General features: G+C 36.9%; 1 protein-coding gene across 1 annotated transcript; it reads left to right on the top strand.

The window, feature by feature from the left end:
- The first annotated feature begins 2,280 nt into the window (after positions 1-2,280).
- PKMYT1 (protein kinase, membrane associated tyrosine/threonine 1) lies at positions 2,281-12,770 on the top strand. The gene is made up of 8 exons (XM_058183894.1): positions 2,281-2,456; positions 8,240-8,610; positions 9,142-9,632; positions 9,816-9,922; positions 10,097-10,269; positions 10,709-10,941; positions 11,995-12,093; positions 12,535-12,770. The coding sequence occupies exons 2-8, from the start codon at positions 8,242-8,244 to the stop codon at positions 12,767-12,769; spliced, it is 1,707 nt and encodes a 568-aa protein (XP_058039877.1). The 5' UTR covers positions 2,281-2,456; positions 8,240-8,241; the 3' UTR covers position 12,770.
- Positions 12,771-14,020: the final 1,250 nt, after the last annotated feature.

The following is a 14,020-nucleotide window of genomic DNA, read 5'->3' as shown; positions in this document are numbered from 1 at the left end:
CAATTGCTCTATTTCTTTTTCATCCACATAAACTGTTACCAATCTAAGACATATACTGCAGATAATATATTTTAGAAATAAATACCTTCAATTTTAAAAATTGATAGTACAATCCTAAATCCCATTGATACAAATGGATCTCTTTTTTCAAGACATTTCATGGCACCATGACATAAATATTGCAGAGACTTAGATTTTTTTTTCTCATGGTATTAGTATTTTTTACTGACGAAATAAGGCTCTACTGAAATGAATAGAGAGCCTAACACACCATTATTAAAACAGAGCCAAGAAGTCAAAATGTTTTATTAGTTTCACCACAGACAACTGAGCATGGCAAATATTTGCCTTTTAACTGCTGTATTTATGCAAAACACCTCTCAGCTCTTTGCCACCATCCTGTGATAGTCCTGAGTTTTGCAGCAGACGATAAAAACAATATCAATATTTATTTTATTTTATTTATTTGTCAATCATATATAACAGGTAAAAATATAAACATAATTTGGATTCATGAAAAGAGTAAATAAAAAAGGAATTATTATTATTATTATTATTATTATTATTATTATTATTATTATTATTATTTAATAATAGCAATAATAAAAGTTTTGGAACACAATACCCTGGATATCACGATTGTGGAAAAGAAAAAAGTGTGGATAGTCGTCATTGCTATACCTGGTGACAGCAGAATCGATGAGAAACAACTTGAAAAAGTCACCAGATATCCAGATTTGAGAATCAAATTGCAGAGACTCTGGCATAAACCAGTGCAGGTGGTTCCAGTGGTACTCGGCACACTGGGAGCTGTGCCTAAAGACCTAGGCAAGCACTTAAAAGCAATTGGCGCTGACAAGATCACCATTGGTCAGCTGCAGAAGGCCACCTTACTGGGATCTGCTCGCATAATTCACCAATACATCACGCTGTCCTAAACGCTTGGGAAGTGTTCGACTAGTGATCTGTGATATAAAATCCAGCACAGTTATCTCGTTTGCTGTGTGTACTGTCATTTTGTGTAAATAATAATAATAATAATAATAATAATAATAATAATAATAATAATAATAATAATAATAATAAAAACAGCTGGATGACAGATTAAATAGATGGAATACCAAAGCTTTGCATGGACAGCACTTGAAAAACACTGAAGGAAAATGTGATGACAACTTGACATGGGCATGGCTTAAGATGGGAACCATCAAGAAAGAAACAGAAGGTTTAATACTTGCTGCTCAAGAACAAGAACTACAAACTAATGCCATGAAAACAAAGATACAAAAATCCACCGACAATCCAAACTGCTGACTTTGCAACAATAAAGTCGAAACTGTTTCACATTTAATATGTGAATGCAGCAAAATCACACAAACTGATTACAAAATTAGACACAACTGAGTTGCTAAATTAATCCACTGGTCATTATGCAAAAAATACAACTTGCCTGTATCCAAAAAGTCATGGGAACATAAAGTGGAAAAAGTTATAGAAAATGAGAAGGTGAAGATCTTGTGGGACTTTCGAATACAGACGTATCATTACTTGGAACACAACATGCCAGATATCACAGTTGTCAAAAACCGAAACGTACAATTTATTGACATTGCGGTACCAGGAGATGCCAGGGTCGAAGAAAAAAAAACTGGAAAAAATCATGAAATATTGCAACCTGGTCATCGAAACTACACAGCTATGGATGAAACATGTAACAGTGATACCCATTGTCATCGGGGCACTTGCTACCATGTCCAAGAATTTTATAAGATACATCAACAAATTGCAGCTTCCAGTAATAACACCAGCAGAACTGCAAAAAACTGCACTACTTGGGACATCATATATCTTAATAAGGTACTGGGTTGATACCTAGGATAATGGCAGCAACCCGTATCAGCCATCAGCACCTGTCAATGGTATTTGTGATGCCTTTTTGAATGTTCAGTTGACTGAGTTTCATGTTTAATAAATAAAGATAAATAATAATAATAATAGTAATAATAACAAAACAACAACAACAATCTTTTAAGAAAATGGGTGAGACAAACGAAACAAGGGATAGGCGAATCTGAGGACCACGGGCAGGTGCCATTATAAAAGAGGGGTTCGGTTGCCAAGCTCACGGAGAACGAGTCTCTTTGGTGTTTGTTTTTTTTCTTTTCCCGTTTTTGGCGTGCAGGAGTCTGCGCATGCGCGTATGCGTCGCGATTATGACGTAGACGGAAATGGGCGAGGCCGTTTGGAATTTTAGCGCGAGCGCGGAGCGTTGGGTTCCCTTCTCCGAAGCTTGGCGCGCTCCTGAGAGGAGGGAGAGGAGGAGGAGGAGGAGGAGGTGGGGGGCACTGAGGAAAAAAAAAACCCGGGATTGCTGAGTCTGGGAGCTCACGGAGAATCCGAACTTTTCTTCTTTCGCGACTCCGAGGGGATTGGGACGGAGGAAGAGTTTAAGAGAGGTAGGAAAATCCCCGAACTTTTTCCGAGAGGAAAGGGAGGTGGTTGGTGGAACCGACTACGCTATGGAGGAAAGGGTGCGAACACCCCGCCAGATGCTCTTTGAAGAAGGTATAGTCGGTCGCTGTGGTTGTGAAGGGGAGTGAAGCAGGTTGGCGAAGGGTGGTGCTGTGATTAAATTGGGACGATCCTGCTGCTTCAAATTTTAGGCTTCTTTGTTAGCCTTTTAAAGACGATATTAATACATTTGGATGTGTGTGTGTGTGTGAATATGTATGTATGTGTATATGTATGTGTACGTGTATGTGCACGTGTGTATACATAAATACATACATACAAATTACAAACTTCTAAAAATACGAGTTTCAGGTATATTTTTTATTTTTATATATATATATATGCAGAGGTATATCTAAAGGCAGAGATCTCTGTATTGGTAGTTTAATATTCTGACGATGTCAGCAGATGGCTGATGAAAGCTTAGTAGAATAAAATTTTAATTATTTCAGTTCTGGAGCTCGTAGAATGTCTGTTTTTTTGTTTTTATACATATATAAAAGTGACAATAATGGTTACTTTATTTTATTGAACGTGACAGTCTGGGCCTCTTCAATGTGTAAGAAAATATGCTTTTTCTTTCAGCCAAGGTAATTTCTTTTCATATGGGAGAACTTGCCTTTTCAGCAACCACAAATAGGAAGTATATTCTCAAAGTCCTTGAATACACTTGCAACTTTCAAAGAAAGATATTAATGTAACCATAAATTTGTCACTTGTGAAATGTTATCTAGAATCAATGTTTTCCATTGTTCAAACTTCCCATGCAATCAATCTATTTTACTGACTGATCATTTACTTACTGACTTATCACATATACTGAACGTATGTATTATTTATTTCTGTACTCTATAAAAAGACTTGCTGCCACCCCACTCCCCCAAGTAAAGGTGTTTTCTCTTCCAAATTCAGGGTATTGGACTTCAGCTCCATGCACAATTGGTTTTGTGAATTTGAGGCAACCCCCTGCTTCAAATCTCCTCTTGGCCAAGGAAACCCATAAGTTGTTTTGGGCCAATAATTGCCTCATTCCAACCTTTCTCGGGGGTTTTGTGAGGTAAATTTTTTTGGAAGTAATAGTGGTGTACCCCTTGAACTCATAGAGGAGAAAAAGGACAAAATAAATGAGACATCCTACCTATGTAAATAATGCCATTCTAATAAGATGTGTGTCCAGTTCCCATTGTCTCTTTCAAGTACAGCCACAATCAGGTTGGTACCAGATGGCAGGAACAGGCTCCAGATGATAGGAACTTGCTCCAGCTTTAGGAATTCAATTTATAAGTTATATTATTTATGTTTTCCCATGTGTGTTAGACCTTTTAATTCGGTGTCATTCAGACAGCTGGATGTCACCTTTCACTATTCTCAGTTAATTGCCAAATGGCTAGGTTGAAGTGATGTTTGTCCAATACTTCAACAAAAGGAGGTTAGACTGTTGGAAGTTACTATTGGGATATTGTACCTAATAGAATTTCTTATGTTTTAGCAGATGGCAGCATTTGCTTGACTTTGTGAAGGCTTGGAAGCTGATCTGCGGTTGTTCTAGTATTTGTATGGAAAGCTACTAGATAGTAGTAGAGTTGTTGGTTAAATTGGAAAATCATTCTTGAAAGAGGCAATGGCCAACCACTTTGGAACTATTACTAAAAGTTCTAAATGGATTCATGTTCTGTAGTCATCAAGAGTTAAGCTCAACTAAAGGGTAACTTTATTTTTGTGTAGTGGCCCAAATTGTAAGTGCAATTATCTTCCCAAAGAGATTTATAATCTAGATCTAGAATAATAGGAATATTAGAGGAAGAGAAGGCAAATTAAGAATGACTAGTGGAAAATAGACATATTTCAGTTTTGGTTATTTTAATCACATTAGAGGTTGGGATTAAAGGAGATTAAGATTTTATGGAACATAGCTTTGAGAAGGGACTTGCAGAAAAAGGTGACTCAATAAAGATTCACATAATACATTGTGCCATGGATTAGCCAATCATATTTTAATCAAGACAATATTTTAGTTTTGATAGTGTTGTGCAAACCCATAACACAATTTGCATTTGTTAAGTAAATCAAAATTAACCATGGGACAGTATGTTGTGTTAATATAACAAGAGGCATTGGGAAGAATTAATTCTTAAGTATATTAGCATTAACATTAATGGGTAGAATCAAGAGAAAGCAGAACAGTTTCAAAAGTTTAGGACTAATGTATTAGGATTGGAGAAACAAATGTTCCTTTTTCACTTGATGTGTTATCAATGAAAAAGTGGACTCTTTCTCTGGGGGTGTGTTGGATAAAATGTTTGGGTTTTTTTTCAAGGGGAATAAATTTATTGAATGAATGATTTCCTCATTGTCTTTATTTAACTCTTTAAAAAATTAGAGTACACATTGGAATTCAGTTTTATATGCATTAGAATTTTGTAAAATAATTCAGACTTTAAAAATTTACCCATGGTCATAGAGTAAGTTGATGTTCTGAAAAAATCTATAGGCCACATCCCATAAGTAAATTAGTCATGTGGGCTAGAGTGGTGGTCTCCAACCTTTCCAGCTTGGCAGACAGGTGGTGGCAGCAGTGAGGGAGAGGGGATGGTTTCATGCACGCATATCCTGCTTTCATAAATGCAGCTTCACATGCACATATTCACCCATCACTTCCACAACCCAGTTCCAAAAGGGCCAAAGACCAGGTGTTGGGGACCCCTGGGCTATGGTACAAAGAAAGCCATAGAATTAACTTTAGTATAGGTATAATCCAATGACCATTGCATTTTTGTTACCCAATAAACCTTACCCTCTAATATTGTAATGGTATGTGGGAAAGACCCTGGATAAAGGGCAGAGCAAGAAGCTCTGAAGAGAGCCCTCCCTAGCTTCTTTGGTTATAAAGACAGTGGGAGATTTATACTTTCAGACTTGCAAGATTTTGTTAATACAATACAATACCTTGCAATAAAGTAGAATTGGTTTACTGTATCTGGTCATGTTTCCTGTCTGGTCTACCTGGAAAAGTGGACAAATATTTTTGGAAGATTTTCATCACAGTGTCTTGGCATAAGTTGGCAGGACAGGAAGTCCATGGATCAGGAAAGGAACTTTGGAGACAGGCATTGCTGCACTAAATGTGTGATTTTGTTATATTCTTCTCAGTGCTGAGACCCTCCTGTCCACACCTGATAAGAAATAGTCAGAAAAACTGGCTTTGCAGATAATCACAGTACATATTAGAATAGACAAATACCAGTATTTCTTTTATTTTTAAAAAAATATCTACAGTGTATACAAATTCACTTCCATGAATCAATTATTTGGACATGGATAAAACTATCCATCTGTCAATGAGACAGAGAAGCATATCAAAGAAACAGTTGTCATTTTAGAAGTCCAAGAAGCTGTTTAGATAAGCGCAAGAATGACATGAATGAAACTAAGGAGAAAATTAAATGTGAAGAAGGAGTCGAGAGTGAAATCAAAATATACCCCCAATTTAAAGTTGGTTTACATAAGCTCTGGTTTTGGATATTTACCCCCAAAATATTTCAAGTATTTCTACTGTCTTTTCCTCTTAGTATGAGGTTGAAGGAAAAACAGTAGAACAGCATCAGAAATGGCAGAGTAAATGAAGAATTGCTGGAAGAGGAGAAATTTAGAGCATGGTGATTGGTCAGGGAGTGGCTAGCTAAAAGTTACTTCAGTGATGAAATAACTTGAAATGGTCTTTGAACAAATAAAAGTTAAGAGAGAGCTACCTATATTATGGCCATTCTTTTGGTTGTAGGGTTTTTTAGTTTAAAAAGAAGAGAAGGAGTAGTAGTATACTATAGCGTGGAAAATCTCTAGCCAGACCCATTGTGTCTACATGAACTAATAACAGGCTGGAGTACAAGCAACAGGATTAGTACAGAATATTTTTAAGGGAGAATTTAATTCTGACCCTCTACTTCAGATTTGTAGTTCTGTTACAAAAGTATTCCTATACCTCTTTTAATGCCTGTAACAGCCTTGTAAATTTTTATTTTACTCCAGGTGGAGTTCAGTGATCACTCTATTATCTAAAAATGTTTGTTGGACCATTTTTATAATATTTTATAAAATATTTTGGTCACACCTGCTAGAATATTTTGGTGAGATTTGCTCCATTGTATATAGAACAGAATCAGTTTCATAATCACATTTGAAGTCCTACTCTTAGTCTGATGTTCTGAGCGCTATAGAAATGTAGTTTGTATCTTTTAAATAAAACATTACACACCGTTATGGTTGCCATGTTGGATAAGAGAACATATAGTGCACTTTGTAACATTTATCCTTAAGTAAAAGTAAAGCTAAAAAAGTCCCTGCGGATTTTACTCTACTAGACATTGCCAACTATAGGGGGGTGCTTATCTCCATTTCCAGACCATTGAACCAACACTGTCCGAAGACATTTCCACAGTCGTGGCCCAGCATGACATCACGGAGCATTGTTACCTTCCTACCAGAGTGGTACCTATTTATTTCACATTTGATGCTTTTAAACTGCTGGGGCAAGGACGAATTTATCCCATCTCCTGGCTTTCAGGTCTCGAACCTGGGCTGTTGGCTTTCCAGCTAATAAGTCCAGTGTCTCAACCATGCTGCCCGTTACCCTTAAGTAATCTCCATTATTTTCAGTACAATTTATTGCCAAAAAGCATATATGATTACTTCTTTATTTTTAAGTACCTTATGATGGATTATGTAAGCAAGAAATGGAATAAATCAATACTTTGAAACGTTTATATTCTCCAACTTGTGTTCCATTTATTGCTTGTTCAATTTATATTTCTGCTGACAGTTGTACTTTGAGTGCCTCTAGAAACTAACAAATCATATTTGTCAGTTTCATTTGAATGTCATGTGTCTTATCAGGAATCACTAAGAAACTTCATGGCTGCTATCGATGGATCCTGGACACTTGCCGCATAGATGAAATCCATCTTACCTGAATACTCTTCCAATGGCCAGGGTTTAGAGATAGCAGACCACAGGGTATTGATTTTCTCAGATGGAAATCTAGTGCTAATTGAAAAGCATGAATGTTACTAAAGCTGTTAGTTGATAAGCGTTTTTTAAAGGACAAAATAAAGAGAATCTTACTGCAAAAAGAACTGAAAACATTGAAATTATTAATATCAAATTAAAGATTGTTTCCAAAATTGTAAGCTAGAAATAAAGACTATAATAGCAGTAGAAGTTTGGACTATAATAGCAGTAGAAGTCTCTGTAATATTTCTAAATATGCTACTAGTTAACTTTATTTCTTCTATTTAGCCATTTAAGTGCATCTAACTAAGGAAGAAATAAACAAAGCAGACAGATGCATAGCTAATATGCTTTATAGGTTTGGCTATTTATATTAGCTGTATGAATTTCATAGTTTTGTTACATTCATACAAGTTAAGGTGAAAATGTAAGGATGCTTATTACATTTTATTGGGTTTTTGTTATGGTCACTGGCTGTAACAGTGTATCTTTCTAATATGCTATTACGTTGTGTGCAAAAAATGGTTTAAATTCAATATATGTCATGATCTATATTATTCCAGTTAGGTTAAATATGAGGAATAGTTTGTGACCATGTTTATATTCAGTTTTTATGACTGATGAACCTGAAGGAAAAGCCTAGTACCAAAACTTGATGCTTTCTGGGTTAGACTATAAAGGAAGGTATTGGCATAATCTTACTGATTGCACTTCCTACTTTCAGACATGCCGGTAGCTCTTGACTGTTCAGGTGCTGAGTCTCAATTGAGCCATATTCCTCTGCCAGTGCCTGCCTTCTTCAAGGAAGCAGAATGCAGTTTTTCCGTCAAAAAGACCCGCCAACCACTCAGCTATACCCTTCCTCCACGGCCACGCCACAAGAGCACATTAACTGTGAGCCGAATTTTCTCTGACCGCCGTGTGCAGCCTTGGACCAAGCTCCAGCCACGTAGTGTTTCCTTCCATGGCTTGAACAAGCAGGAATCACCTCTACCTAGTCATCTGTATGATGCCTCTAAAAAAGAGTTGTTTTTCAGGCAATGTTTTCAGAAACTCAGCTGTTTGGGACGAGGATCTTTTGGGGAAGTATATAAGGTAAGGGGTCATCAAGTAATGTAGTGGCTGATAAGATTACAGAAATTAATGGAGACTATATTAATGGATTGTAGTTGGAACAGCTAAATGGAAATTCCACATTCTGCAGGCCTATGTGGTGACTTGAAGAAAAGTATTGGGATCATATTCCACTTGCAAACCTCTTTGAAGCATGTGGCAGACAAACCGAAGAAAGAAATTGAACTTTTGTTTAGGCAACAGATAATTTCCTATATTTAAGTGTAACTTGTGTAATTGTTTAAAAGTACCTCTTGGAGAAATTTTTGCATTTCCGATGACAGTATTTTAAATATTCGTGATTTAATTTTGGCTGCCTTAGTAATTAGAACAAATATAACATTTATTTGCAGTCTAATTACATGATACAAACACTACTTCTTGTCAGAGAAACTTAATATTCTTGGCAAAAATAGTACTACTCCTCATTTGAATGCTGGGATTATCAAGTAGGATTCTTAATTTAAAGCATTTCTGTGGACTGGCCAGGTTCCTCACTCTTCTCTCTTATAGGTACGGTCTCGTGAAGATGGTCAGTTGTATGCAGTGAAGCGTTCTGTGGAGCCTTTCCGGGGTGAGGGTGACAGGCAACGCAAATTGGCTGAGGTGCGCAAGCATGAGCGTGTGGGGCATCATCCCAACTGTGTGAGCTTTGTACAGGCTTGGGAGGAGCGTGGTCAACTCTACATCCAGACAGAGTTATGCCCAGGCACCCTGTTGCAGTACTGTGAGGAATATGGCCCTCTGTCCGAATGGCAAGTTCAGACCTTTCTGTGGGATATGCTTCAAGGACTGCGCCATTTACATGGTCGCAACCTTCTACACATGGATATCAAGCCAGCTAACATCTTTCTATCATCTACCAATGTCTGCAAGTTGGGTGACTTTGGCCTAATGCTGGAGCTGGACTCGGGGGATCTGAAAGATGCTCAAGAAGGGGATCCACGCTACATGGCCCCAGAACTGCTCCGTGGAGAATATACCAAGGCTGCTGATGTCTTCAGGTGCGGGATGTGATGAGAAGAAGGGAGCTAGATTTTCTGGCCACTCGTTAGGAATGGCCACTCTTGTGTAGTGTTTGCATCTTTGCCTCAAATGTTGCTAACCATGGGTATTAAAAATCAGTGATATGGTATAATAGTGTTGCCTGCTTTAGTTGTTCGATCTATGTCTTTCTGTCTTCCCAGTCTTGGCATAACTATCCTAGAAATTGCCTGTAATATGGAGCTCCCCAATGGAGGTAAAGGCTGGCAGCAACTTCGACAGGGTTATTTGCCCCCAGAATTCACTGCAGGTGAGCAGCAGCAAAGGGGACATCTCTGTGTGTAATATCTACAGTGCAATAATTCTGCTGGCAATCTTAAGAAGCTGGCAAACTAAAAAGCAGAATGATCAAGTGAAGAAGCTGCTGAAAAGAAAAATACAGTATGCCACACAATAAGTCACTGAATCTTTCTATCTACTTCAGGTCTCTCGGTTGAGCTGCAAAAACTTCTAGTTGCCATGTTGGAACCCAATCATCTTCTCCGGCCCTCAGTGGAGATGTTGCTTAATTCTAGTCTCATGCAGAAAACAGAGAGGTGGCGAAAACTTGTGTTGTTAGCACACTCTGGAATCCAGCAGGGTGTCTCTGTGTATAAGGTAAGCATGAATTTAGCCAGATATTGTTATGTTCCAAATTCTACAGCAACCTTTAACCATATACTTTGGTAACTTCTCATTTTTATGTATGTTTGCTTCAAAATTGGTTAAACAACCTTTTTAAAATAAATACTCCATAGGGCTGCCAGAACACGCTTTTTCTTATAACTATAATCATGACTTCTATACTTGTTATTTTACCTGTAATTGAATGAAACTGATCTGATTCTATTTCTCCTTGAATTCTTGGATTTCTTTGGTACTCATTAGTACAAAATTCACTGATATATCAAATGTTTATTATCATTTAATGCTAGAACACTTTCTAGATTCAGTTTTAGTATCAAATTTAGGAGATTCTGTATTTCATGGTTGTTTTCTGCATAGTGTGTCTGCTGATCTCTCTCAGAGTTTAATTTTTTCCTTTTGCTCATTCCAGACTCTCCTCAGGTTCATGCAATGGCTTTGGGGAGCTCTGTGTGGTCCAGCTCAATGGTTGCTCTTTTGGCATAAGACTGTTCCAGTCACACCACCACATTCACCCTTTCTTCTTCCCCTTGAAAACAGCAATCTCTCCAGTGACTGGGGTGAAGAAGAGGATATACTTGAGCTTTCAGAGATAAGTAACCGACATAATCACACTTGCCCTGTGGAGCTGCAATCCTTGGATAAGTAAGTTAGAGAGAAACAGGCATATTATCTTTTCTACCTATCTCAAAATGTGGCAGAAGTAGAAAGTGAACATGAACAAGTGGCCTGCATCAGAATATATTAAAAATAGTGGTAGACAAATCTTACTGTTTTAAAGTCAATGAAGTGCTTGCCTAATTTGAAAAACAAAAAAGCTCAAATCTCAAAAATCCATTGGAAAAAATCCTTTTTGATACTGGAATTGATGAATTAGTAACATTCACTCATCCTTTTTAGAACTTAATTCCCTAACACTTCAATTGCATGCAGTAACCTTATCTCGGTTTTAGCAATCTCTGAAACCCAAATAGAGGACAGTGATTAGGCTTATTAAAAGCACTTGAAGAAGCATTTTGTAAAGAGATCAACCCAATTTACTGCTTGGAGCATAACTGACAATGAAGGAAGAGCTTCAAATTGATAGCACCAAGTCTTTGAGAGAGAAACTGCCTACTATTCGAAATAGTAGTATCCTCCAATGCTTTTTGTATTTGTCATAATGATTCTCCAAAACAGCAATCCAAGCCTGAAGGCAACTTACGATATTAGTAAACTTACCCAATTCTGCTTTTCATATGAGAATGTATTGCTCTTCTGATATTTTCTCTAATTATTAGGAAATGTTTTTAGCTTATGAAATGCTGTCAATTATTGTCTAAGTATTAAACAAATCATTGAAAATACTCATTCAGCTTTTCAACAAAATTTCATCTTTTTTAATTGCTAAGGATAGCCAACTGCCTTATCAAAAAATAATTATCCCTATAATTCAAATTATTTCTGGCTAAGAATTCACCTTTTGGGGGGAAATGATTTGCTTTTTTCTTGAAGGACAGAACAGGCCTTTTATACACCTACAGCTTGTATGATGAATGAAAGGGAGAAGAGGAGCAAATGACTAACACAGCCTATTTGTTCAAACATGTTGTGCATCATTTATTATATGTTGGTCTGAATTCTCCACCCATTCTCCAACATATCTTTGTCAGTTCTGCTAAGCCTGGTAGTAAAACCTCCTATTTACTTTTCTTCCAGACAACCTGGTTCCCCTCTGCTTACCATATGCCCATGTGCAGGCAGCACCTCCACACCACAGCATCCCTCACCCCAACAGACTGGTTGCAGGAAAAGCAGGTAAGATGTTATTGAAACAATTACTGTATTTGTTTTCATGTATGTATAACCAGATATAATCTGGTTTTGTTTTGATTTACAGGATTTTGCAAATGTAATATTCAGTAAAATCCTATTACTTAAACCCAGGCTTATTGTTTCTAAAACCAGTCAGTAACTAAACTTCTGGAGACTTTTGCAGTCACCTGCAAACTGAAGATACAAAATAATATTCAGAATGCTTGATGACTTAGCCAGGCAGCTACTGTAGTACTGGCCTGATACTTTAGTTACATGTTTTCAGCTCTTCAGTAAAAGATAAAAGTATGGTATTTTGAAGCTTAAGACTTTCTCAAGACTCATACTGTGGAGAGGCCAAATGCTTTATTTCTTTCTTGCCAAGTTGTGACATTTCCATAATTTCTTCCTTTTTAACTTTTTTTTGTTTTTTATCATTCACAGGTCTTTTACACTCCAGGGAAGTCCCAACCTTAGCTGCATTAGTCTGAACTCCCCATGCAGCAGCCCCACTTCATCAAACATGTTACCTGCAAATACATTACAGCACACACCGACTTATGATGAAACAGAAGATGAATGGGAATCGGTTTTACCTCAGAGCTCCACTTTTGAGCCAAAAAATTTGCTAAGCTTATTTGAGGATTATCTGGCAACTAAAGAAAAATGTCAGAGCTGATGGGGGAATTATATTTATTTCCTGGCTTGCTTAGGCCTTTTTTTTGGAACCTTTTTTTTTAGCATGTTAGAGGTCAGTATGCTCAGAGGTACCAAGTTTTGACCAAGTTCAGACTAGCAAAGGAACGGCAAGTTTTTACAGATGCTTTGCTGTGTGTATATTTTATCTACTTGAGTTATATATGACTGTTTTTATACATTCTTGCCTTTTATGTTTTAAGAATATTTTTGCTGGCAATCAGTAGAAAGCATACCATAATCTGTCACCATTTAATGGAAAAGGCATCCTACTTTCATACAAATTTGAGAATTGAATACCTTCTATATGAATTTCTTTTTTAAGCTTTGTCCTCTTCTATTTATGTCCCAAAGATTTGTTGTCATTTGTGGAATTGGACTTACTTTCATTCTGGGGATTTACAAATAATGTAGCTGTAAGTCGTGATATTAAAAGCATTCAGAATTTCCACTAACTGGTCTGTTTCCTTTTTAAAAAACATGACTATAAAGTAAAACTTCATTAAGAAAAAAAAAGACTTAAAGGAGATGTTATTTAAAACCTAGTCTAATAGATGATGAGGGAAGCTATTTGAGTTTCTTGTTTAATGGAAAGAAACCTTGAAAATATAAACCTTCAGATAAGTGACTGTAAATTGTGCACATTAGTATTAGCTGCTCATATTTATTGTCTCTTATTTTCAGGATTTTCCAATCAGATTATATGAGATGCCCTATTCTTACTAGGTAGAGATAAAAGTGACTGGTGATTGATTAATATGTGCTTTTCTGGAAGCTTATTCATTCTACTTTAAGTAGGATGCATGTATTCTCATTCTAGAATATCCAGCTGGGGGCCTACTGATGAATGTATGCGCATCATTCAGTTAGTAAAAAAGAATCTGTACAGTATCAGCATGAAATTTGCCACCAGTTCACCAATTCCTGTCCCACTCCTGTGGCATCTGTTCTGCCTCATAGAATGAGACTGCTTTGATTTTATGTATGCAATACCTCACAACCAAAGCAACTGATATTTCTGGCTATAATTTCTCTTCTGCATATCTGCTAGTAGGAAAAATAGCAGCCAACCAAGGCACTACAGGAAGAAGTAGGAAATGGGGAGGGTCAATCTGGTTGCAGGCAGTGTTTCTCATCTGTAGGCTGACTCTATTGTATTATGTTGTAACCCAAACTGAAGTTAAAAAGTTACTGCAAAAGCTGACATTTTTCTTTGCTTCCTTTCTCTTAAATA

The sequence above is a fragment of the Ahaetulla prasina genome, chromosome 4 (assembly GCF_028640845.1).
Source record: "Ahaetulla prasina isolate Xishuangbanna chromosome 4, ASM2864084v1, whole genome shotgun sequence".
Classification (NCBI taxonomy): Eukaryota; Metazoa; Chordata; class Lepidosauria; order Squamata; family Colubridae; genus Ahaetulla; species Ahaetulla prasina.
This window is presented reverse-complemented; position numbering and strand designations above follow the sequence as displayed.

What these genes read in the sequence shown, in the direction of transcription:
- PKMYT1 (XM_058183894.1), top strand. Translation starts at nt 8,242, where the DNA reads ATGCCGGTAGCTCTTGACTGTTCAGGTGCTGAGTCTCAATTGAGCCAT. An exon ending in CTTTTGGGGAAGTATATAAG is followed by an intron (nt 8,611 to 9,141) that starts GTAAGGGGTCAT and finishes TCTCTCTTATAG; the next exon opens with GTACGGTCTCGTGAAGATGG. An exon ending in AGGGTGTCTCTGTGTATAAG is followed by an intron (nt 10,270 to 10,708) that starts GTAAGCATGAAT and finishes TGCTCATTCCAG; the next exon opens with ACTCTCCTCAGGTTCATGCA.